The 26,500-nt window shown below is 38.2% G+C and overlaps 1 protein-coding gene across 1 annotated transcript in view; it reads left to right on the top strand.

Moving 5' to 3' along the window:
- The first annotated feature begins 5,582 nt into the window (after positions 1 to 5,582).
- BAZ1A (bromodomain adjacent to zinc finger domain 1A) overlaps positions 5,583 to 26,500 on the top strand; it is a 58,535-nt gene continuing 37,617 nt past the window's right edge. The window contains exons 1-4 of the mRNA XM_029964082.1: positions 5,583 to 5,593; positions 5,765 to 6,043; positions 19,230 to 19,373; positions 25,881 to 25,982. Coding sequence (XP_029819942.1) covers positions 5,583 to 5,593; positions 5,765 to 6,043; positions 19,230 to 19,373; positions 25,881 to 25,982 — 536 coding nt within the window. The remainder of the gene's footprint in view (positions 5,594 to 5,764; positions 6,044 to 19,229; positions 19,374 to 25,880; positions 25,983 to 26,500) is intronic.

The raw sequence follows: 26,500 nt of genomic DNA, 5'->3' as shown, positions 1-26,500 counted from the left end.
CCCCTCCTTTTTTTTTTTTTCCTCCGTGTGAAAAAAGCCCAATGGAAATGGTGAAATTCCCGTTAACGGTTGAAGGCGGATGGCACGGGTAGTCCCGAACTTGCTGCCGCTCACTTCACCGCTTGTAAGAACAATGGACCGAAAGTATTTAGAGAGACGTTTTTCAAAGCCGATAAATTACATGTTTTCACCTCCGGTATCAAGCAGCACCATCCCCACCTACAAAAAGGCCCCCGCATCCAAACTCTGTTTTTTTTAAAGATGTGCAGACTAACGAGATTAAATCTGAAATGCTTTTCATTTGCAGCTTATGAAATTAAAGCACACCTAAATCTTTTTCATGTTTAGACTTGTTTTTCTTACTCAAATACACTCTGCTTAATAAAATTTTAACGAAGCTGGATTAGGTAACTTTGAAGGGTGATGCCTTACTGTTTCCTGGCCTATATACTCTAAGGGAGAAGAGGGATGTTGAATATGCTGTTGGGAGTTTTGGAAGGAGTATTTTCATTATAGGGCATATAAGAACCTAAGAAGGAAGAGCTGACAGGCTCCTGTTTCTATAGGAATTAAGTTCCCCTCCCCCAGCTTCTGATATTTTGAAAGCTGTTTTTCTGGTTACAATTACTATTATCACATAATTAGGTGACTCTCATGTCTTGTTTGACACTGTGCTGAAATATGTTTCGCGTATATGTAGTTGTAGTAAAATTTCAACATTAAAAATATCCTTTTAAAATGTTTTTCTGTTCTTAAAGGGTTTGGTATTTTAAGTACTCTGACAGGCTTATTTATACTGCAGAGGTGTTGTCACTAAGAAGTATGAAAGACTAAATTCGTTATTTAACCAAAGTTCATGAGTTAAGGGGTAAATTTAGACATGGTCACACAGGCGATCTCTAGAAATATCAGTAGGTGGTTAGCTTAGAGGTCAAGCCTTTGAATACAGTATTTGGGAAAACTGCAGAAAACTGCTATGCTTGTGTTTTGTGTATGTGGGGTGGGGTGGGTTGGTGGGGGTTTTTTTTGGTGGTATGTTTCTTGATTTTTTTTTTTTTCTTTTTAATTCTTTTATGGCTTTTTTTGTTAGGTTGGGTAAAATTTGTGCTTTGGATTGAAAAGTGTGGTATTTTTTACTTAGCAAAGTGTTCCAGCGCAGATGGGCAGAAAGTTTAGGTTCATGTTAGTTGTTTGTGGCATAATCTGCTGGAGAACACAGGGTCATGTTTCAGAAAGTTTTAAAGATGCTAATCCTCATCTCTGCTGGTTGCAGATAGCTCATAGCTAATGTCTTCTGAAAACTGCATTTCCTATTTCTTCACCTAAGCAAGGGCAATTAGATTAATAAGGATAGGGAGAATCCACTTCTTACAAATTGTATTAGCTGTTTCATGAAAGAAAACCATTGTCTAAATTGGGCTTCTCTGAATCTACTTTTTGAGAGGAAAATTTAAAAATTACAGTCTGACTAGATCAGGTGGGTGGTATAGATACATGTGGTAACCTGAATTCACCCCTTTGATCAACTGTATGAATGCTTTTAATTAGTACAAACAGTTAAGACTCAAGTTGTTTTCTTGTTTGTTTTTTTTGTTGGGTTGTTTGGGGGTTTTCAACAGAATACAAACTTACTGTTGAAAAGCTGCTTTCGTGCCCGTGTCAACCTCAGTAGAGATGAATAGAAATCATACATTAGTATTACTCTTCTCTATATAAGAAATGATTATGCTAACGTGAGAAGAATTTGGCAAGACTAGTATTTTGTAAAGTGACTTTCCCGTTAAGAATGTATTTCCTTTTTAATCTGAAATACAATTGCGTATTTTTGTAACCCTTTCTAAGCAGGAGGGCAGTGAAGGGGCAGTGTTCAGTTGTATTTATCATGAGTAACGGGAACTGAGGCAACTGATGTTGTATTCCTGGTCAGAGGGACAGAGCAGCAATGAGTGTCTGGAGCCATGATAGGAAAAGCAAGTACGGCGCTACATGAGATCTATGGGATGCATGAGAAACACATTAAACCAGTGGGATGTTACCACCAGCCTTTGACACCTTGTCTGTGAAAGTTAATAGCTGGTATAGATGTGTGGATATAGATGCGTAGGAAGTCTTGCTTGTAAGACAGTTTGAAAAAGAAAATGATGAGTAGTATAGATACAGTGGTAGGAATGTTCCTCATTCTAGAACATGGGAGGGAGAGGAAGAACAGTTTTGCATCTTCAAAACTTACTGAAACTTCTTTACAGATTGGCCTGTGGAGTTCTTGGTTACAGTCAAAAGAGATCTGTTTAAAAGGCTAAGAGTCATTAGTTAAATTAGGTTGATTTTTTGTTTTCTTGAGGAGAAACTCATAACTTCAAATATATTCCTTAATGCATAATTAACCTGTAAATATTAAGGAATAAATGTATTTATCATGGTTTTTTGCTTGTTTGTTTTGTGCATTGTTTGTAATATGTATTCTTGACTACTTCTGGAGATGAAGAGTATAAGAACAACACTGTGGTCCAGAATGGCAAAGTTGGTCTTCTGTTATTACCCTCCTATGATACCCTAAATGAATTGTTCTTAATATATGCTAAGAAAGTGAATGAAAGTAAGTGGTTTGAAACAAACGTTCTTGAAGCACACTAAAAGTACAGTAAATCTTGGACCTAATGGGAATACTTGGTTAGTTCAAGCAAAAGACATCTGTAATTTCTAGGCTGGATTTTTGTATCCATTGCAAGTGCAGTCAGCACAGACATTGCAAGTAATTTATTTCTAGCTTCTGTTAATTAACTGCCTCCAATCAAATACCTACTGAGTAGCAGTGTTAAACTACTACTCTGTGATTTGCTGATAATTTTACAGTTTGCCTTACCTTGCATGACAAACTAACTAATGTAAGTGAAAAGAGACATCCATCTGAGAAGTCAGCATTAATTACTACTAGAAAGACAACTTAGCTTTTAGTCCGTGCTCCTTGAGTAGTTGAGCTCATGTGGATATCTCCAGGGTGGTCACAGTCACATTTGACTCCTTGCAGGCAGATGCAAGTGAACTTTGTGGATATGTTTTTTATGAACTTCTTGCTCCATGTTGTCAAGAGTCACAGAGATCTTGAACCAACAAGGAAGCCCCAAAGACTGTAATACCCTAGACGAAGATGTAAGTAAGGCTTCAGATGTGATGTAGCAGCAGATGCTCTTGCTGTTGTGAATTTAAGTTGAATGTAGAATATGATCAACAGCATTATTACTCTTGAAGTAAAGAGAAAAGTTATCACTGCTGCTGCTAGCATTCTCTTGGTTTGGTAGCTGTTGTGTCTGTTCTTTGTCAATCATTTTGTGATAACTGACATTCACTAGAGAGAGACAGGGACAGAAAGGGTACTACCAGTAACATCTATACTATTGGGATTTTGTTTTCTTCTCTCTCTCAAACCAAGTTAATTTTGATGTGCTATAGGTAATGATAGCTAAAGATAAATAATACTTTCAAAATCAAATATAATTTCTTCTCACACTATTTCTTTTCTTCCCTGTAAATTCACAGGGGAAATATCCACACAGAACAAAAGAGGAAATGAAGGAGAATGAAACTAGATACACAAATTACTCTTGTATGCAAATGGAACATGTTTTCTTCAAATATGTTTCAGTTAAAGTAATCTTAGCATTTTGCTTGTACTAATCATGAATTAAAAATTTTTAGAGAGGGGTTTGGTGTTGGGGAGTTTTTTTGTTTGTTTTGTTTGGTTGGTTTTTTTTAGGTTTTTCTCTCCCATAAGTTCAGTGCTGTTGCTTTAAATAGCATGACTGCCTGATGTCCCCTCACAAAGAATAACAACAGCTCTTAAAGGGGCACTGTCAGTGTCAACCTCTGTCTCTCCCTCCTTCTTTGATCTCTCTCTCCACCTTTTTTTTTTACCCTTTACTTTCATAATTTTTGAAAATTATATTCTGGCACATTTTATAGTTTCTCTTTGGGGCGTTTTTCTCTTTCCTGGCTAAAGATAATAATCAAGAACCTCTTTGGTAAGTGAGACAAAAATATATGTAGATACATACAACTGCATGATGATTTGTGTAACTGATACTTTGTCCATTGAATGTCCGTCCGTAAAAATTATTTTCAGTCTAATACAGAAGTATTGAAATGTAGGGCAGGAAGAGACCTGAAGAGATCATGTTTTATGCATTAGATCACCTCACAAAGAACCCCAAAGCAAACCCACAAAACAGATTTTTGTCTAACCCGTTCTTTAAAATGTTTTAGTAACTGTAAGATAATACACAATAAAGATGCACAATGAATGACTGACAGCCATCTGTTCTTCATATACTGAAGAATAATTTATCTTATTCTTCCTGCTTTGTTCTTCTCCTTTTCTTGTTTAGAGTAAGCAAGCCCAGATTATCCATTACTGTCAGATATATTAAGTAGATGCAGGTGATATAAAAATCTGAATTTTTGTAGCTATTAAATATTATTCAGATAATATATCTCTTCCTCTTCTGTCCTTTTCCCCTCCTTGCAGCTGATGTTATTCCTAAAGCATATTTCACTCAGAGGAATCCTGTGCTCATACAGAAAGGATTATGTGAGCCAAGACCCTTCATTGTCCTCAATTTGGAATTTCCATTTTCATTTACAAAATGTTATGGTTCATCTGTCCATCTGCAGTGAACACTGTCATCTGCATCAGCGTCACTGATGAACATTTGCCAGCTTGAGTTTGCAGGAAAAAACTCAGTGTGAACTGTCCAACTCTCTAAAATCCCATTATTAAAAATTATTTGAAAACCTGAGTTTGTCGTCTTGTGTGTTGCATACTTATCAGTACTAGTCCATTAAGATTTGTAAAGTAAGGCAAATAGAAGCATTGTCTGAAGTGGGGCATATTGAAAGACTGCTCTGCTGTCCAGTCACTGATCAGTAGTATATCATATGTTTTAACGTGGTTTTGTGAATAGCTACCTCATCATCTTCATCTAGAAAGTGTTTTAACAAACCGCTGTTTTTCTGATACCTGTCAAAAAAGGACAAATATTAACTAATGAAAGCTCTTTTTTCTTGATTCCAATATAACAGCTAGCAAGGAAGCCATAACAACAATGTAATTTTAGCATCAGTTTGAAATATATGGAAGGATGAGAATCAGTGTTTACTAATGGAACAAGGGAAGAGAAGAATCTGTAGGAAAAAAATAGTTCAGTACTTTTTCTAAGAGCTATACAAACACTGAAGGAATAAAAACTATTTAGAGAACTACTTGACATTAATTTTTTACCTTTCCCATCTTTCCATTTGTGAGTTAAGGCACTCAAATCTGAAACTTACTCAAGTTGCAACATGTTTCTGTGATCTTAAAGTTATTTCATGTTTGTACAGTTTTAAACGCTCCTCTTGCAAATATTTATGGAAATGGAGGGGGATGTGAGTATGATATGACACCTATTAAACTCAGTGTGATTATTATTATTATTATGCATAAGGCTTCTTATACATGAATATTTGTTTGCAGCATTTCTAGATCTTGACGCTGTTACTACAGTCTGTACTGAGAGGAGACTTTGGTTTTATAATAGCAATTTGCCATGGCTGAAAAGTGGCAGATAACCCTTAATTATCTACAACTTGTCCAAATGGTTTTACATTTCAGACTTTTAAAAGATACTTGCAATTTGTTGCTGTATTAACTGTTAGCAGGTTGAAAATGTTAGTCAGAACTCAACTGTTTTCTTTCTTTCTTCCCCCTCCTGCCTTTCTTTCTTTTCAGTGATTTTTTTGAACGCACTATTCTCTGCAACAGCCTTGTGTGGAGCTGTGCTGTCACAGGTAAACCAGGACTCACATATCAGGAAGCACTGGAATCAGAGAGGAAAGCCAGACATAACCTTCAAAGTTTTCCAGAGGCACTTGTCATTCCAGTTCTGTATTTGGCCACCCTTACCCATCGCACCCGACTTCATGAGATCTGTGATGAAATCTTTGCTTATGTCAAGGATCGCTATTTTGTTGATGAAACAGTGGAAGTAGTTAGAAATAATGGTGCAAGGTAAGTATATTGAAAAATAAGTACTTATTTCTTTCTGCTTAGTGTGGGTGGGTTTTGTGTGTGCTTTTTTAAACCAAAAACACGGGTACTAAACTCCATTAGATATACCAAGAGTGAGGTGTGATACTTAGGTGAGTGACACTGTTATTGCTCTTCCCTAGGTTGATTACGAGCAGTATTGTGTCGCTGTGCTTGATATCTCTGTCCTTAGCTTTGAAGCAGTTGTGGAGAGAGGGCAGCGCTCGCAGATCTTGCCCTGCATGTTTTTTGGTCTGTGTGGTGGATTTGCAAAGGAATGTCAGTTTTTTGGTGCGAGAAAGGTGGACTGTTTGTAGAATGACATTTAATGAGAAACTAAGGAAAGGTAGGAATTAAAAATTACATGAAAGTTTTGATGAATCATTTGGAATGAATGACCAAACTATTGAAAGCTTAAAATAATTGATAAAAGTTGGATTTTTACTTTTCAGAGAATAGCAAAAATGCTTACTGTTATACTGGTGTATATTGCAAGTGTTCTTACTATTATCTTAGACTGATTAAAAACTTAGAAGAATTTTGACCTTCAGATGCTTTCTTTCTCATATTGTTGGTGCATATGCTCTGTAGTAAATAAACTTGAGTTTTTCTTTAAAGCAGCTTCTGGGAGAGGTCTAGAAAAGGTCCATGTTTTGTCTAAAAGAGTTTACAGCTTTGTCTAAAGTGAGTTTACAGTTTCACCTAACTGAGGTTTAAAATGGGAAAAACTTAAACATGTTCAACCTGGAAATACCTGCAGAATGGGCGCTAAAGCCTTTGTGTGTTCAGCTGTTGCTGGTGGGTTTAATGGTTTGTTAGGGTCATTTTGATTTTTTTTCAGGAGAAAGGTGACAGCTTACATTTCAGAGTAGAAGAGACTTCTGTGGATAGCCTGATGTTTAGCACATAATCTGGTGTTTATTGGGTGATAGGAGTGGGCTGGTTCAAAATGGTCGCTGGAGAACAGTTATTCTGTGTGAGTTTTTGTAGTGGCTGATGCAGATATTATTTATGGCAAATTTTGTACTACACAAGGAAGAAAAATCTGTTGATGCACTGCAGGAGACAAGTTGTAAGGAAATTTGTATGGGTATGTACATAAGGTCATTGCTTAGTAGGAAAGCTTTCCATCTCTTCCCTGCTCTATTCCTTTCAACCAGTGAAGTCCCAGTCTGCAAAGCCAGGACAAGAACAACTTCAGTAGAATTGCTGCTTTCTGTATGGAAAACCTACATCCAAAGTTTCTTTCTATCTTTCTCATCTTTATACCTGTCAAATGACTAGACTGAGATTACCACAAGTATTACAGTCATTTTGCTTAGAGAATAAGTGTTGGTTGTTTTTTGGTTTAGGTTTGGGTTTTTTGTTTGTTTTTTTTTTTTTTAATGTAGAAACATGAATATTATAAACTATCAGTATGGTTCAGGTGTTGGTTTTCATTTGCTCCATGAAATACTTTAGTTTTCTATCTTTAAAGATACTGTTAGTTTCCAAACTAATAGCAAAGAATTGTTTGTTCTTCTAGAACTCCCCCCCCCCAGAACAACTCTTCTATCTCTATTCTAAACTATTTGCTAAAATATTTACATGCATGCACTGTTGCTTTTTAAAGCTGTTCAGATAAAGTTGTGATATGATTCTCTCATTAAGATAGTGCTATCATTTTTTTTTTACCAGTGTTCAATTCAATCTTCTTGGTTACTCAAAGTCGTGTTGAGATACATATCAAAAAATTTTGTGTTTATGTTCCACTTTCACTTATCAATATATTAATAGTATATAAGCTAAATTTCTTAAGCCTTTGGGGTGGGCTGGATACCATACAAAAGATAGAAGTTTCAAATAAAATTTATTCCAATAAAAAATTAGCCTACTAGAGATTGTATATTTTTAACTACATAAGTATAAATTGGTGCCTGATAAAATGAAGAATGAGAAACTTACCTTAGCTGATTGTATGCCACTGATATTCTAGATAAAGACCTATTTCAGACCTTTAAAACTAAATCTAGGAAACACTGCAGATAGCATGATAATGTGGAGGGGGAGGTATTTTTATGCTTAGAGATACATAATTAAAGGTTATAAAGTGGGAGGAGGTGAGGCATAGTTTTTCATCTCCTCAATTAACAGTTGACTTTGACCTGTACTTTGAGGTACTATGTTGGGGATTAAGTGTACCAGCTCATGTTACTTGTACATAACATGGCTTTTCAGCAGACTTGTTTGCATGTGTTTGTCATGTGCAACTATGTTTTTGTGATTTTTTTTTTTTTCCCTCTAGCAAAAATTATCACAGTCCATCTATAGTGTCATAGCATCCTATGAGACCAACAGAATTTGGCAGATCATGAAAACCCAGTTGTTTTGTGGTGGTGTAAACTCTTCCACTACTTTTATGTATGAAGTTTTCTGCATGCTTAATGTCAGGATCATTTGCTTCTTGAGCTCTGTGCGTCATTTAATGCAAAGCCTACAACGTAACGCATGTGTAACCAGCGACTGTTCAAGCAATTTAAGCATTGATATTTTATAACTCTTAACTTTGCATGCCTCATATTCTTGTAGGATAGATTGCTTTGATGCAGCTTCCTGGATTTTGAAGAAAGAAATGTGAGGGAACCCAAACATTAGAAGGATTAGCATTTTGGCTTAATATAAATGTTTTTATCTTGAGCATATGAAGTAGTCTAGAGTACTGTGAGCAACAACAGGTGATCTGGAAAGAGAAAGAGGAGAGGGTAAGTGGTTTGTTCAGAGTGTAGGTGGAGGCTGTTTTATTCAGTTGTATCAAACCCCTGTGTTCTGGTTGTGGCAGTGTCTGATGCCCCATTACATTGTCTGGTCTTTCAGCTCTTCTGGTTTGTAGTGTTTTGTTGTGTTGCTTAGTTTTGAATTTGGCTGCTTCTGCCTTGTTACTGAGGTCTGGTAGGAGGAACTCAGGAGAGTTTGGGAGATACTCTCACTTCCTGTTGTTTTGGTACGTGTGGTATCTTCAACAGCCCTTATCAACCAGAAATAAATTGCAGAGAAAGCCCCCCAGTCCTATGATGGGGCTTGTTCAGGCAGTCTCTGGAAATGATGCGTGCAATTTGGTAACCTGTTAGAAGCAGCAAGAGATAATTCTGCTTGCTCTTTAACCCTTTCAGGTGATATATTGATTAAAATGGCCAGCTTTCTTGCTTTGTATGTGTCCAGCCTTTCTGGCCAAACTGGCTCCGACTTTCCTTCAAAGTGGCAACTGTGTTATGCTTTAAAACATGAAGTGCTTGGATTTCCAGTTAAAGAACTGCAGGAGGTGTGTAACAATGTTTTCCTAGTTCTACCTTCACAACAGACAAAATTACTATTTGAAACATCGATCAGAAACATCATAGAATATATGTAGAAAAATTACCCTCAAATTAAGTTTGAGTTGCTAAATAATTGAAAGCAGTTGACACTGTAAATATTGTTATTTAGAATGTCAAATTGCGGTTTATGGAAAGTAATTTATTGAAAAAGGCATGGAAATTATTTGAGATTTTGTTGGAGTGGAAAATTAGAGCAATATTTCAGAATTTAGAGCAATATTTAATAATTAATATCTCAAGCAGCTAATATTTTAGTTCATACTTTATCGAAGCAGATTTGAAAAATGTTGATCATATTGGAATTGCTTCCTATATTTGTGCTTCAGAACTGAAAGTTTAAGACCCATGTACTTGTTGGTCTTTTGATTTTCCACAAGGAATGGCATCTCTTGCAGTAAACTGTCCATTTGTTGCTGATTTAGTACTGTGTTTGTTATTGGTACATAAAACTTGTTAAATTGATTTTCAACATCTTGACTTCTGAAGTCAGTTACCTGAAAGCTGGAACTATGTGGTATGGAAGGCCCACCTGGAGTAATAACCTCAGCTAATGCCTCAGACACACCAAACAAAATCTTCAACAGGCTAACTCACTCAGCAGTAGGACCTGTTCTTTTCTGCTTGACGTCAGCAGTGTGCTTTTTGGTTTTTATAATTATTTTAATTTCTTGGAGGAAAAACTAGATTTAAAGCATGTATGAACAACCAATTGTGATTTAACATCAGTGTTCTGAGTCTGGGTGCTATCACAAGAAATAATGGCCATCTTTATTAGGATATAAAAGTGTTCAGTGTGATAATTAGTTAATTAAACTATAAACTTTTGTTCTGACTTGAGCAGTGAGGAGATCTGAGGTTTTACGTTGGACAACTCTGCTAGCTCTTTAGTTCCCCCTTTCCTGCTCTTAAAAATAGCTTATGTGATGATGTCTTCCCTTCCCCATAGAGGTTGGGGCACAACCAATTGTTGCCCATCAGTCAGTATGGCACTTAACTAAAAAGTCAGCCACTTAGAGACTGAAATAAGTTGCTTAAAGGTCAGTGTATGAGAAGGAAGAAATCATACAGATTTCATACAGAACATGTCAGATACAAAAAGAAATATTTTTTTCATTGAATTTGACCACTAGATGACACCACTGCAGAAGAATACTTGCCTAGTGTCTGTGAGCAAGCAACACCAGAATGCCTTTAAAAATGAACCTACATGCAGAAGTAGTAGACAAAGCTCCCTGTTAAGAAGATTGCTGCATCTGATTGTATACTTATTATAGGTTAACATCCTTTCTCTGCTTTGACTGATCTGATTTTGACCATTGCCAAGCTGCAGGAAACAGATAATCACAGAGAACCTTGCCTGCAAGTTAAACTTCTTTTTTTAACTCATCAATTGTTTGGCTGGTATCCCAGTGCTTTAGGACTGTTCGTAGTGGATTAACCACTGCATTAGGCCAATTAAAAGATTTGCATACTGTTTTCATCTCTGTAAGTCTTAACTGGGGCACAGGAAGCATGTTGCTGGTCATGACTGATATATATATATACATTTTTATATATATATATGTATATATAGCTGATAGGGAGTTAAGATGGTAGAAGATAATCCTTGTAAGAGGTAAGGTTATAGATAATTTTCCAACTTTTTTATTCAAACTGGCAATAAGGTATTAATCTCATATATATGTAATTGTCTTTTGAGCATTAAGATCAGTTAATATAAGATCACTAGGTAGTAAGTGACAAAGCGTCTTCTATGTTTAGACTCTAATGAGTTACAGTAAACTTAATTGTAGTGTGTTTTTCTAGTGGTAAGGCTTAAGCATAAGTTCCTGCATAAAAAGAAAGTTTCCTACTTTATTTGAGAGGTAAATTTGAATTCCAGTAGCAGAAACAGTGTGGTGCCTGTGAAACAGCATCTCTGACAGTTCTGGAGAGCAGCTTACCTATTTGTAGAGCGAGTACAGTTTGTGTTCTCCCAGCACAGCTGTTTAAGGATGAGTGAACTCTTAGCCTGCAAAATCATGCTTAAGGAATTCACTTTCCACTGCCCTTAAGTCCTTTATGATATAAATATATTTGTTTTGTTGACTAATAAATATATTTGTATTTGACTAGTGGAAGCTATGAGATGATAATATGTGCAAAAGAACCTGCAACTTCTTTCTTATAGATTGTTGAACAGCTGTTACGACAATTGGCACTGCCAGTCTCTGTTAACTGTCATTTCTGTGCACACTCTCTACTTTTATAACTCTAAATTTAAAGGTACAGGTTTTGGTTTGTTTCTTTTAACAATTTATTTGGTTTTAATCTGTACAATGATAAGAACTAAAGTCTGGGCAGTCAAAATGATTCATATACTGGTGCAGTACTGTCCTAATTCCACGGGAGACAGCTGATGCAGCTAGTCTGTACATAGGACTCTCTTGTCCTAAGCAAAACCATGCTTCCTATTAGTTTCTTTGAAGCATACAGTCTTACCTATAACTTGGCAGACAAATTAAGTTACTAAAACTCAAAAGCAACAGCTGAGGAAGCCGTTGTGCATAAAACCTGTCTCTTTGTTGTGCTTTTGTTTTACGTGTGCATTAAACTGTACCATTTAGCTTAGTAAAAAAGATATCACTTATTCCCTCAGATCTTGTCTCACTTTTATCTCTCTAATTACTTGCAAGCATATGAGAACTGTTAGGACAAGGATATGAGTTACTGCACTTATCTGACATTTACTTCTTAAAAACCAACTAAAAGCTGACAAAACAGAATGAGGCTATAGCTTTTTCGTACTTTTTGGTACTTGTTACTATAGCTTCTTGTATTACTCTATTGGGCTTGTCTGTATTCAACTAACTTTACATACTATTAGAAAAGGTGTACTTTTTTAATTTTGGCATTTGAAAAACTTCACTTTCATTTGTGTGTCTTAATAAGTGAATTTTCTTTTGCTTCTGACTCACTGATCATTGTGGTTTTTATTTTAAAACTTGGCCTCAAAGCATTGCAATATTCCCCCACTGCCCACAGCTGTCTGCATCCAAGAGATGTTTCTTGTCTGCTTATTGTAAAGCATACAGAGGCACATTTATAACTTATCTGGGCCTTTAGGGTATCTGGTTTTTTTGACTTGATATGGGAACATAACAGAGTGCCAGACTATTACTTCTATCAGGGTAATTAGCACTAGCTATATCAAAAGCTGGTGTGCAGAACACTCGATGAGCTGTGAGAAGAGACCACTTCTCACAGCTTCTAATGCTGGCCTTGGTTGGATGTAAAGGCCTACTCGGCATTTGGGAAGAACTTTTCTGAGAAGTGAAAGTGTGCCAGTAATTGCAGGGCTGAAGTTTTCACTTGATATCCTCTGATAGCAAGTGATGGCTGGTTTTGGCCTGTTATGTAGAGGAGTGTAGCTTGTCTTCCTCCTCTTTAAATTGTGTTCTTCTGCTGCTCCAGTAGTGGTAGATGGAGATACCTGCTTTTCCTGCAGCTCATGATAATAGCTTGTGTACATGTCTTTGAGTTGCTGAGCTGAACAAAAGAGAGTTTGGCAAGTAAGTTATACTTACCCTTTTCTTGGATTACTCTCCTCTTTCAGAAGAAGTGGAGAGGCTGAGGAGTATCAGGGAGTATGAGACAGAAATAGACTGGTGGAGTTACACCAATCCATTTCTGAGAGAAACACAGTGAGTGGAAGCTCAGCAAGTGTCAAGGAACCCCAGCCCTCTCACCATTAGACAGAAGGAGGGGACATCAAAGATAAGGGTGAATGGAAATAAGTCCCTGTTTGGGGAGATAGGAGAATCCCCTCCCAGCCTCCCTTGCCTTCCCAAGTGCCCTTACAGAGTAGGTATGAGGCTCTCAAGGAGCAGGCAGATTATGGAGATGAAGGGGCTTGCCTGGAAAAAGTTAGTCAACCAGACGGATCACAACTTTGAGTGTTAAGAAAGAAGGAAGGGTTATTGTTGTAGGTGACTCTCTTCTGAGGGGAACTGAGGGTCTTGTATGCCTACCAGACCCATCCCACAGGGAAGTCTGCTGCCTCCCTGGGGCCTGGGTAACAGATGTCATCAGGAGACTCCCTGGATTAATTCAACCCTTAGATTATTACCACTTTTTGTTGTCCAGGTTGGCAGTGATGAGGTTGATGAGAAGTCCTAGAGCAATCAAAAAGGACTTCAGAGCACTGGGGTTGTCTGGTTGAAGAGACAGGAGGAGAGGTGGTGTTTTCCTCAGTCCTTTTGGTAACAGGGAATAATGCTGAAAAGAACAGAAGAATGCACCTGATCAACTTGTGGCTTACAGGCTGGTGCCGTCGGTGGAATTTTGGCGTTTTTGATCGTGGGGTGGTTTATACAGCACCAGACCTGCTGGAGGCAGATGGGGTTTGCCTGTCCAAAAGGGGAAAGAGGATTCTAGCCCATGAGTTGGTGGGGCTGATTGAGAAGGCTTTAAACTAGGTTTTAAGGGGGGGAGGAGGATAAGACCAGGCTGTCTAGAGATGAGCCTGTGGGCTACATGCTGGTGTTGGGAGTGAAATCAATAGCCCAGCTGAAGTGCATCTACACTCTGCTGACTCTGGAATGTGTGAGCCACACTGGAACACAGTCTTATGGAGACAAGCCAGGGACTGCTAAGGTATTAGAAGCCAACGGGGAAACACCAGAGAATTATCTCAAAGGAATTAAGGGTGATCCTCCAGGAAGGTGACATGGCGGATAGCCCTGCTGATGTGCCTTTATGCCAAAGTATGCAGCATGGACAACAAAGAGGAGGAGTTGGAAGGCATTGTACTGCTGGAAAGCTACAACCTTGTTGCCATTACTGAAACTTAGTGGGACAAATCCCATGACTGGATTGCAGCTTTTGGTGGCTACAGGCTGTTCAGAAGAGACAGGGGAGGAAGGAGAGGCTGAGGTTGCCTTCTACATCAAGAGGTGGATTGAGTGTGAAAAGCTATCTTTGAAGAACAGCCCTGAGCAGATCAAAAGCCAGCGGGTAAGAATCAGAGACCGGGGCAACGAAGGGAAGTGAGTGGTTGGTGTCTACTACAGGCCCCTGATCAGGGGGAGCTTACTGATGAAGCCTTCTTGCTCCAGCTACAGGAGGCATTGCACTTGCAGGATCTTGTCCTACTGGGGGTCTTCAACCACTCCAGCATGTGGTGGAAAAGTAGTACAGCGAGCTGTAGGCAATCCAGGAGACTCCTGGAACGCATGGAGGATAGCTTCTTAACTTCAGGTAGTAGACAGCCCTAACTGAGGCAATGCAATACTGGATCTGACAGTCATCAACATAAGAGAGCTAATTGAGGACATCGAGATTGGAGGCAGCCTGGGCTGCAGTGATCATGCATTGGTGGAGTTTGTAGACCTGAGGAATGTGGGTGAGGTAAGGAGTAAAATTAGGCCCCTGAACTTTAGGAAAGCAAACTGCCAGCTCTTCAGGGAGTTAGTCAGTGGGATTCCCTGGGAGACTGCCCTCCAAGACAAGGGAGTGGAACAGAGCTGGCAGATCTTGAAGGAATTCTTCCATCGAGCACAAGAGCTAGCCATCCACAGGAACAAGAAATCAGGCAAGGAGGGCAAGAGACTGGCATGGCTGAGTAGGGAACTGCTGGTCAAACTAGAGGGAAAGAAGCAAATGCGTAGACAGTTGAAGCTAGGAGAGGTGACCTGGGAAGAGTATAGAGATGAAATTTGGTTGTGTAGGGATGGGGTGAGGGAAGGGCAAGGCAAAGGTGAAATGGAACCTGGCAAGAGATGCAAAGAATAACAAGAAGGGCTTCTACAGGTCTGTTAACCAGAAAAGGAAGGTCAAAGAAGGTGTAAACCCCTCATAAACTGTGCTGAAAAACTGGTAAAAATGGATGAGAACACTGAGATACTCAAACTTTTCTGCCTCAGTCTTCTGTGGCAACCTCTCTTCCCACACTTCTCAAGTGGATGGACAGCTCTCCTTCCTCCTCCTCTTTCTTCTGTGGTCAGTATTTGCCTCTTGCACATGCTCTAGTTTCATCAGATCCTCGTTCAAGCAGTGAGCTGCTTGAAGTAGCTGATATGACACAAGCTTATCAGCTCTTCACATTGGGTTATGAATTTTTGTTTGGTTGTTTTGGGGTTTTTTATATCTTCTTTTGTTTAGTTTTTTTTTGTCAGGTAGTTGAATTCAGTTTAATGGCAATCAGTAAATTATACTGAGTGCCAGAGCTACAAAAAGCAAGCACCATGCTAGCTATGTGGCTGGAAGAAGGAATGGCAAGGGAAGATTTCCCCCTTTGGTGGGAACTGTTAGGTGATCTCTGCATCTTGTAGAGCAGCAGCCTGAGGTGACAGGTGCAGTTTGTTTTTGTACACCTTCAACCTGCCTCTTCCTGACCATTCTGGGAGCGATAAGGTTTGGTCAGACCTTAAAGTTTTCTGCTAATTGCGCTAAGCTGCCACAGTCTCTTGTCTCTTGCCCTTAGACTGCTGGAGTGACTTATGTTCTTTCATCTGTGCAGCTGACCAGCCCTACACAAAATTCATGGAAATTGATGGGAGTTCTCAGGTTTCTTTTTCATTAGAGAGAGAAGATAAACTGATATTAAAAAAAAAATTACATCAGTGATACCACCTCTGGCTTTGTGTTGAAAAAAATTTGGGCTCCCATGTTGTTCTGTTCTTTCTTAAAAAAAAACCAACCAAACAAAAAAACCCCACAGATTTAATCCTAAGGCCAAGCACTTATTGGAGCCCTTCCTGTAATATAAGAGACCTCAAAGAGCTTAGTTACTGAGCTTAACAAAGAATAGAGCTGTAAGTTTAAGGGCCATCCTTGGGACAGACCAGAGGACTTGTGCCCCGCTGTTGATAACAGCCTGTAGTGCAGAAAGAGGTAAGCAAAACTGTTTTGAGTATAGGTGTCAATGTCTGAGCTAGAGTTGCTGGGCCTGTGGTAGAGATGGCTTTATATTGGATCTTTCTCTGAACGCTTCTGGGATTCACTTAGTATGGCTGTAAGGATTTTCACAATCTTTATTGTAATTTGAAGAAAGTGGTTCCTGGCTGAGGGGGATATTTGGGGTACATGTTTATGTACTTTAATGTTGCTGGTTTTTTAGGTGGAGTTGCCCCCAATTCTTATTTTATGGGAAATAGTGAGTGAGCGTGGTTTGACTTTGACCTAAGTTCTGTACTGATTTTAAAGTATTTTTTTTAATAAGAGTTGTAATTAGTGAACTCAGGGAATTATTAGATTATTGAAAAGAGCAGACCATTTGCACTAGAAGCAGAGTGTCTTTACCTCTCTTAGTCCCCGGAATTGGGTGTCACTAGCCATGACTTGACTGTAGCAAGACTTAGAAAATCATTTGTAGATTATTTCTTTAATGCCAGAAGGAATGGTTGCATCAGTTTCTTTAATCTCCTGTCTATCAGTAAGCATTAAATTGCATTGAATTGTGCTTTTATTGAGCCAGGTAATATGTGTCATTAATTTGATTCGTTCCCCAGAGGTTTCTGGCAATGATTTGAATGGCGTAGAAGACTGAGTATCACTTCCTTTCTGGGATAGCTTAATCTGTTAGTCATTCTCCCCGTTTAAAAATAAAGAGGGGGGGAAAAAAAAGGCAGCTGTAAACTGTATTGGGGCTTTTGCTGCTTACCGAATCAAGCGTATCGAATATATAATTTCCATCCTTAGAGAAGGAGATGTGATACCCTGTAAATTACAGGGCAGCCTGATGGATAAGCAGGTAAATTAAGTGTTGGAGAACTACTCGGTGACTCCAATATTCAAGTCTTTTTGTCCGGGAGGATGGACTGGGGGTGTGTTCGCTGAAGCCCCTTTGTCCCTGGGCCGCCCTGGGTAGCGCAGGACGCGGGGCGGCGGCTGCGGCGAGTGCGGTGAGTGCGCGCTCCCTCCAGCGGCGTGCGGGGGTGAGCGGCGTGCGGGCCGCGGCGCCTTTGCTTTTCCATTAGAGGTTAAGTGTGCGGTTTGATTTGAATTGGACTCCCCAGGAAATATATTTTATAGTCTGAAACAGAAGTAGTTCTACTAAGAAGTCTTTATTTTAGCAGGTGATCTTTGTTGGATTTTAAAAAACCAGCCCAATAATATAAATTCTGCTATGCAGTCAGCTCCATATTACTTAGTACGAAGGGGAAGCTGTGATGTTCCAGATAGTGGAAAACCAAGTTGCTAATGATAGACTTTTCTAGTAGGACTCAGACTGAGTCTGGTGCTGGGCCAGACCTTAATAAGCCTTGCTGGACTTGGACTTACCTTATGAACAGCCACCAGGTTCTGTCTCCATTATATTTGGGTACTCTTGGTTCCTTACACAGAGCCTATTTAGGTTTTCACAGTTAATTAGGTTGGGCTCCACTGGCTGGCAAAACATGTCTTCCAGCTCCAGACCAACCAGCTTTGGAAATGAGGCAGGATGCATTGGAATGGCAGCATGCCTGTGGCCAGCGAATCCAGGCTGCCTCTCTGCTCTGTGCAAGCAACTCTGGTGTCCCCATGGATAATTTAAGCATTGGTCATATTGTTGTCTTTAGGAGTAGACAAGGATGTTAATATTTTTGTTGGTTTGGGGTTTTTTTAAATTATTATCATATTTTTTTAAATAACCTGCTGGAGCATCCTGGAGCTCTCGTCTTGTTAGAGAGAGCAGCTACAGACTCTAACTACATTACTGATCCTTGATAAATTCACAAGTGAATACTACCTAGGATATTTTAATGTTTTCAACTTTTCTCCCTGTGTGTACAGGTTTTGGATAGTAGTCTGCTTGCAGAAAGACATGTTCAAGAAATATTTTGACTTTGCTTCCTTTTTGCCAGTGTTGAGTTCATATAGAAGAACACTTAGAATTTGTCTGTCATGGATTTGTTGGAGTTTGTTTGTTTTTAACTTAAGTGTGACGCCACACTAATTCAAGCCCAGTACTTCATGTATTCTACATTTTATTAATTTCAGGTGGGAGTGTTTGGTGCCCAGAGAAGAGAATTATTATGTGTTCTTTCTTCCCCTGCTTTGAGCTTTTAGTGGTAGCATGTGACGATGTCCATTGACTACAGTAGTTAATTTTCATGAATCAGACAAAGCTTTTGGATTTTAAGCTAAAAAATATAAACCATGGAATTCTAGAAAGGGGCGAATTCTAGAAAGGTTAGTGTTTAAGTACCAGCTATAATATAGTTACCCAGCATGAAGTGTTGATTAATTATACTTTTTGATATGTAGTTAATTCTGCCTTTTATGACTAGCATTCAGGACTGCAAAGGAATAGACTTGTTTTGTCAATTGTGTGCGTGCCAGATGGAGCCTTAATATGTGTCAGCAGATAAATGGGCCATTATTAAGATTAGATGCATAATGATCATTTCAGCCTTGTTTATTTAGGTCATCGACAGCAGTAGAAGAGGATGTCTTACAAGAAAAAATACTTTGGGATCTGAAAATCTTTTTCTTAGACTGCTGTCAAAATAGATGTAGAACTTTTGTTGTCTAGTTTTTAAGTAACACATTGAGTTAAGTTTCTAGTTTACTTAAATGAGAACTTAAAAAAACCAATTACAACCACAAGTAACCTGATTTGTTGTCCTGAGTAGCAAAGCTGATAGCTGTGTAAGCAGATGAGTTTGTTCATTTATTAGATGGTACTAATGAAATTAATATTTTACCTAGTTTTTCAGTGCAAGGCTCTTAGTTATTTAGTAGACAATGCAATGTTCAGGTATATATGTATTCTTAAAATAACATCTACAACTTTAGACTCCTTGCACTAGTGAAAGACTTTGACATTAATAAATATCTGTGTTCTATTTCAGGTTGCAGTGTAAGATTTTAGAAGTCATACCTCCAGCCCATCACAATGGAATGGCAAATGGCCACACCAGCAGTGCTGATGGAGACACAATTGTCATCAGCGACAGTGATGACTCAGAAACGCACAATAGCTCTGCACAAAATGGGTACGTGATTCTTTTACAGTATAAATTGTTCTGATTGGGTGGAAATGAGACTAAAGCAGATGTGGCAGAGTCTGACTGAAACAAATTACTTGATCTGTATGGGTTGCGAGTGTTCAGACAGCTGAAGGTGACAAGCTGAACATTCACAGGTGCCAGTTATGCTAATCCACCAGAAAACTTTGCATTGTGAGAAATGGAGTACCTACAGAATAATCATAGCTAATCTGTTTGCAATGGCAGTGTTTTTGCTGAGAGATGGTGGAAGAGCTGTGTGCACCTGTCAGTAGTTCTTTGTGCTGCAGAACCTGTGCTGCTCTAGCTTGGAAAATGGAGTCACGTTCCGCATTTCTGCAGTTGGGTATTATTTCACTTCCATTATGGGGCTCAGAATTGAGATTGCCTCATAAGAGAAGGACTAAAACTCTGAAAAGTCTTCCTGGAGACTTCACGTGTTTGTGTCCAAGAAACCAAAAACATACAAAGCTTTCTTCATTGTGCGTGGGTCCATATAAATATATACCATTGTATTTAATGGATTTGATTATGATTTTAGGTGCAGTGAAACAACGTGTCTTGTCTTCAGGAATTTTCTATAGGCTGAAATCGCTTAATAACATTGAATATGAGAGCTTCTTGGTTGTAACTGTGGTGTTTAGTTTGGAGTGTCCCTTTACTGATCAGCAATTGAACCTCTCTGTGCATCTTATCCTAGCATTATGAGAAGATTTTTGTGCTTCACAGACACGATGGTGAAAGAAGAGGGTTTGAATTGGGCCCCAGTCTAGTATCTAGCATCTAGCAACAACAGGCTTTGCATGAACTGTTATTGACTTTGATGTCACATTGATACAGAAATTAATCTCATTGATTGCTGCATGATGAAATCATGTCCTGACATGCCTTGAATAACTAGGATAGAGCTCCTCAGTTGGCTAAGAAAATAACATGGGGTAAATAATTTTGAAGTTTTTCTGCTGTCTCTTGAAGGCAGTGTCCAAGTTGTGCATGAAGATGTCCTACATATTTTAGAAAATAAATGCATTTTCAGTGTTCCAAAAGGCATATGGCATTTGAAAGGAGGTTATTCTTTGAATTATGCAAGTGTGCACAGTGCTGACTGTAGGATTGATCCCGTTATAGTGCTGTCATTTCCATGCATGCAGAGCTGGCAGTAAGACTAAGTCTTGCTCTCCCGGGCAGTCTGTGGTTGTCCCCAACTGATTAGTTATTTTGACAGTGCAGAGACGGGAGAGAAAAGGAAATCTTGTGAGAATGTACTAACTTTTGAAGCACTGTTCTGTGACACACCTAACTAACATTTGTGCTACAAGTTTAAATTGCAACCCTCTTATGGCTTTAAAATGCTTACTTGAAGTTTTAAGTGAGTGTTTATAACAAATGAGAGAGTGTAATAACACATCAGTTGTTCTCTAGATATATTCTGGGTATATACAAACTTGAAAAGTATTGTTTGCTGTACCTGCAAAACCCATCTGAAAGTAAACCATAGTTGTCAATTTTTGTGTGGCATTTAAGATTCTTTATACCATTACTCATAAAAATAAGAAATCCCACTGAACTGAATGACATCATTTTGCAGCCCTGATCTTTCAGGGACTATATTTTGCTGTTTATGGAGAGACTTTTCTTTGGGGGAGTATGGATGTTAGTCATGTTGAGACCAATAGTATATATCCAACCAATAGTATATATCAACCACAGTTGATATGTGCAGAATGATAGTTCTGCCTTTAACAGCACTGCAGCTTTGCACAAAGACTGGGTCTCAAAACCCGAAGACTTGTGTGCAGGCAAACAATGGTACAGCAGATGCTTGGGGTGTTTGTGAAAAAGGGGGAGGGGAGCACAGCACAGATTGATGGGCCATCTGCAAATATTTTTCCCAAAGAATCTGTAAGGCTGGAGAATCTTAACTGAAAATAGATGTCATTAGAGATACCAGCCTTTCTGTGACCCTACTCCTGTCTGTGTGAAGCAGAAATAGCAATGCAGTCTGTACAAGTGTTCCTGCTGACCATTTTTATTGTATTCTGCAGTAAAAGTTGGGATGGTACAGGGAGAAAGAGGCCAGGATGTGCTCACTCCTTTAGTCCTGCAGAAAAATAGGCTGCCTTCTAAGGCCTGGATTATGAAGCAAAAGTCTTCTGAGTTCTTAAACCGCTTATACCATGCCCTGGGACCTTCTGGTACCATAGGATAGTGGTCACATAGAATAGCAGTGTTCATACCTTGAACTGCTAGACTTTTAGGGGTAAGGTTGAACTCTTGTGTTTGCTTTTAGCACTTGGCAGCAGACTGGAGGTAGAGGGGCTTTTACTGACAAAGGTGTACAATTCAGCTGCAACTTAATAATTCATGGGATTCCTTCTGCCAGGGCCTCTGAGTAAGGTGAATCATCATCAACCATCAGAAATACTACGGAAAAAAATCTTCTGGTTTGCTGGTTCATAGACGTAAATTTGGCTGTTTGTTCAATTTGAAATGAAGAACAATTTTGGGGAAGGGTTAATGGTTTCTGCAAATTTTGGGATATAAGAGGTAATAAAGTTTTTGAAAATTATGTCAGTGGAACCTTACTGTCCAGGCTTCTTACCATCTTCAACTGAATTTTCTGACTTTATTTGGAGAAGAAATTATTTACTGGATATGTCAAAAAGTGTGGGCATAGCTTGTCACTAAACGTATACAATATCTTCAGTACAAAAATCTTTCTTTGTCTTTAAGTCTTTCCATTCTTCCTCTCTCATCCCTCCATCCCTTGAATCAAATAATAATGATGGTAGGTCTTAGTCCACTTTATATTGGAAGGAAAGACCAAAGTACTGGATTAAAGGCAGCTTAAAATCTTCATCAGAGGTTCAAAGTCAGGATTTTGTTGCAAAGTGCTGTAGTCTTGTACCTAGAGCAGTATAACTAGTGTGTTGTTAACGGTCTTCAGATTGCTGTTTTGTCGTTGAAGTTTTAGTCAGATTACAGAAAATATTTGCAATTCCAAATGGGCAGTTGTTACTGGTCAGTAGGAGTTGCTTGTCAGTGGCAACTTTCAAAGGTGTGCTGAGGTCAGCTTTCCTGTCGGGATCAGTATCCTGACAGGTTACCTCTGTGTAAGGCTTGCCCTGGAGCATAAGGAGACCATAAAATGATTGTGTTATTTAGCTAGCATTGTTCAAGGGAGCCTTTTCTGTTCCTAGACTTAGTCAGAGAGAAAGAGAAAAGTCACTACCTCTTTTTGGAAAAGTGGGACAGCATTCATTTTAGATGCCTTCCTGATCTTCTAACTCTTTTTCTGTGCAATTTTTCTACTTCCCTTAATACCATAAGGTATAGGTAGCTCCAGCAAGACTCAGACCTCATAGTATAGGCCGTTGTGCCCTGGGCAAGGTACTTGAGAAGGACAAGATTGAAGGAGCTGGGGTTGTTTAGCTTGGAGAAAAGGAGGCTCGAGGGGGACTTTACCTCTCTCTACAACTACCTGAAATGAGATTGTTCCAAGGCGAGTGTTAGTCTCTTCCTCCAATTAATAAGTGACAGGATGAGAGGAAATGGCCTCAAGTTACACTAGGGGAGGTTTAGGTTGGATATTAGGAAAAATTTCTTCACCAAGGGTTGTCAAATGTTGGAACACACTGCCCAGGGAAGTGGTGAAATTGCCATCTCTGGCAATGTTCAGAAGGCATGTGAGTGTGGCAGTTGGGGCTATGGTTTAGTGGTGAACATGGTGGTGCCAGGGTAATAGTTGGGCTCAATATAAGAGGTCTTTTCCAGCCTTAACAATTCTGTGATTCTAAGGTCTCAGAAGTTTCTTGGTAAAGCTACCTTAATACCATGCTGTCAGAATACAGCATAGCAGTACTGTAAGAAGAAATCTGTGTCCAGATCATGTGGTCACCATGCCAAAGTAATTGAAGGCCTGATGAGATTCTTACCTGTCAGTGGTTCAGTATAAACCCATCCAAAAATGCAGGACGTTGCCACAGGTACTAACCACATTTACTTGAGTGCATTAGAAACTAGTGTAATATGAGTGAGTCAGTTCCAGTTTTTACCTACTAAATTACAAAATACTCTATTTTTTTCCTCTGGATCTGGTTGTCTGTCAGAGCTGTGCTGTGAAGATTTCCATGAGGGCTCTGTGCTGTGAATGGGTCTAACCCTTGCTAACTCTTGTGTGTTTTCTATAATACTTTATAAAGTAAAATATAACCAAACATAATACTACTTTTATGCCAAAGCAGCTAGATAATCTGTATAATTTTTAGAACTTTCTATGTGTACCGAATGATCTTTTTCTTCCTCTTCGGTATTAAGCAAAATTTTGACTTTAAATTTGAATTTATGGAGGAGGATTTCAGGAATATGTTCACTTCTTGGGATAATAATTGGAAACTCAGAAACTAAGCAGAAAAAATGTAGTGTCTTGGAAATTTTGGGCTACTGCGTATGATTCACTGAAGTTGAGAGAAGGATTTACTCAAACTAAAAAGTAAAGATTAATGATACAAGAGTGGAACATTTGATTATACTTTGGGCCCTGCATTTGACTGCAGACAGTATCAGAGCTTAGAATCTATTCAAAATGTATAAATAAGCTAATTTACTTTTGATTTAACATTGGTACTCTGCCTTTTATTTTTTTATCTGAACATTATCTATTTATGTCATTCTTCAGCTTATTAGATGAAAGGGCTGGAAACACAGGGATGTATGGTAAAGAGCAAGTTTGTATTTTATACTATCCAGAAATCCCTAGTAACAGCCTTCATAACTTCATCTTCAGTCTCAAGATAGGAAAGCTAATCATGGAAGACCAAGTCATGGTATGACCAAAATACGAAGACTCTTTCAACAAGCTTATGTAGAGACATTAAAATCTTGCTGGTGGATATACTGTACTACTTTATATAAACAGTTTATCTCTGTTTTGCTAATATGACTAGCTGGGTGGGTTTTTTCTGTTATATTTCTTAAATTTGAATTGGTCTGAGTGATTCAACTTGAGATTTTGACTTGGATAGCATCATGCAAGACACTGCATATGATAGCACCTATCTGTAGGTCTAGTAGATGTGTTGCTGTGTCCAAGTATAAATCTCCTTTTTGGTCAATCCCTTAATTTATTCTTAACTATGTTGATAATTTAATCATCATAAACTATTTTTCATGAGAAATTTGCAAATTCTTCTCATCTGAAACGACACTGATGGTGAATAAGTACTGTTTTCTTTTACATTTAATTTGTATGAATGTATTTATTATTAGGCATTGGAATGGTACATTTCTTTGTACTCTGTTTCACAGTTAGTGGGGAAGAATAAGAATTGGAGCAAGTTTCATAGTCAACAACCTTGGCGAGTACCTTTCTCTACATCTTGTGTATGTTGTTCACAGGGCTAAAGAATAGCAAGTGGTATATTGGTTAATTTTGGTACAGACTCCACCTTAAAGCATTTTGTAAACGCCAGAAGGACTGACTATGATGAAATGCATAGTTTTAAATCTCCTAGTTCATCCACATAACAACTACTTCAACTTTGCTTACTGATGAAATAAGATGATGATTGAATTCCTGATAAAACATTACAACTTGATTACAAATTGCCACCTAAGAGAAGTTAGTTCTGTTATTTAATAGCAAAATGCAGCATTATTTAAAGAAAGTCTCATTAGTTTAGCTCTGTTCATGAAGTCTGTCCATAAATGTACCACACTTTTAAAATATATTGTCTATGGCAAACCACCTCTCTTCATCTTTTAAAGGAATGAATCCTATTTTGGTAGCACACCAGACCTGGGTGTTATTCTCCTAGGAAGAGGTGTAAAAACACTTTACTCTTACATTAAAACTGAAGAAATATATTGCATGCAGAGGAAAAAACCTAGTTCTCTGTAATGCTGGCTGGAAAAAGGAAATGCACAATAAAATACATAACCTGATAAGCATTCATTTTAAAGTGTTGATGCTTTGCCTTATGATCTCTGTTATTTTCAGAATGTTGTTGAATGTTGCATGTTTTGCTATGTGATTGGTAGCTCTAGGGCTAGTATTTTTAATCATTTTATTTCTGTCTTTTGGACTCCTTCCTCATCATCTTTTTCTTCTTTTTTCTGTCTTCCCGTTGCCATCATGAGTACTGAGAATATTAAGGAGACGACTTTCTGAGGGATAAGGATGTATCATTACTTGTCTTTATTTCTTTGTTCTTCCTTCCCTTCTTATCTCCCATTTCCCTGCTAAGAAAACCAACATCCCTGATCACTTTTCCTGTTTCTTCCAGGAACTGGTTTTGATGCAGATTTAAATATTGTAGCAGAAAAGTTGGCACAAGTTAATAGGTCCTCTTTGGTACCACTGGAAATTACAGCCTGTATTAAATATAGATTGGTATTTTCAAGAGATCCATTGTGTAGGCATATGAATATATTAAATGTGCAATAAAAGGCTGATATTGTGTGAATATAAACTTTTTTTTTTTAATTTTTTTTTAGGCAGAAGAAAGCCATAATTGAACCTTCTTTGTTCAAATACAAAGTCCAACCTATTAAAAAACACTTGTATGAACCTGTTATCGTTAAAGCATCTCAACTAAGGTAAAAATTAGTATGTTAAAGTTAAAATTGTACTTTATACCTGTGAGTTGTGTGAGCTGTTTTTGATATAAAATGGCATTTTAAAACAATGTTAGAGCTCTTAATTAAAAGCACTGGAACAAAATACTGTGCTACAGGCTTTCTGTAACAATGGTTTAAAGCTTTACTAGCATTAACACAGTTAGCAACTCCTTGCAAATCTCTGCTTTCATTGACACAGAGATGAGACATGCTATGACTTCTGATACCTGTGGCTACTGTTGTGATTGATGGAGTAGGTGGAATAAAGTTTGGGAATCCTGTTCTATAATATTAATAAACTATTGGCATTGTGAGTGCTTTTTATGGTAGCGTTGCTGGTTTGAAATGTTGGAGCAGACACTGGCAATCAGACTGATTAAAATAGAAAGCTGCAGAGTTTTTGCTTCTTAAATAACAATTTTGTCTTGAATTAAGTTAAAATATGTGTTTAGAATAGATTGTGCATCAAAACTTTATAACTGGATCCTGTAAAAAAA

The sequence above is a fragment of the Manacus vitellinus genome, unplaced genomic scaffold, assembly GCF_001715985.3.
Source record: "Manacus vitellinus isolate BGI_N305 unplaced genomic scaffold, ASM171598v3 scaffold_6_pilon, whole genome shotgun sequence".
NCBI classification, from domain to species: domain Eukaryota; kingdom Metazoa; phylum Chordata; class Aves; order Passeriformes; family Pipridae; genus Manacus; species Manacus vitellinus.
The sequence above is the reverse complement of the archived record's forward strand: the minus strand, read 5'-3'. Positions and strand labels throughout refer to the sequence as shown.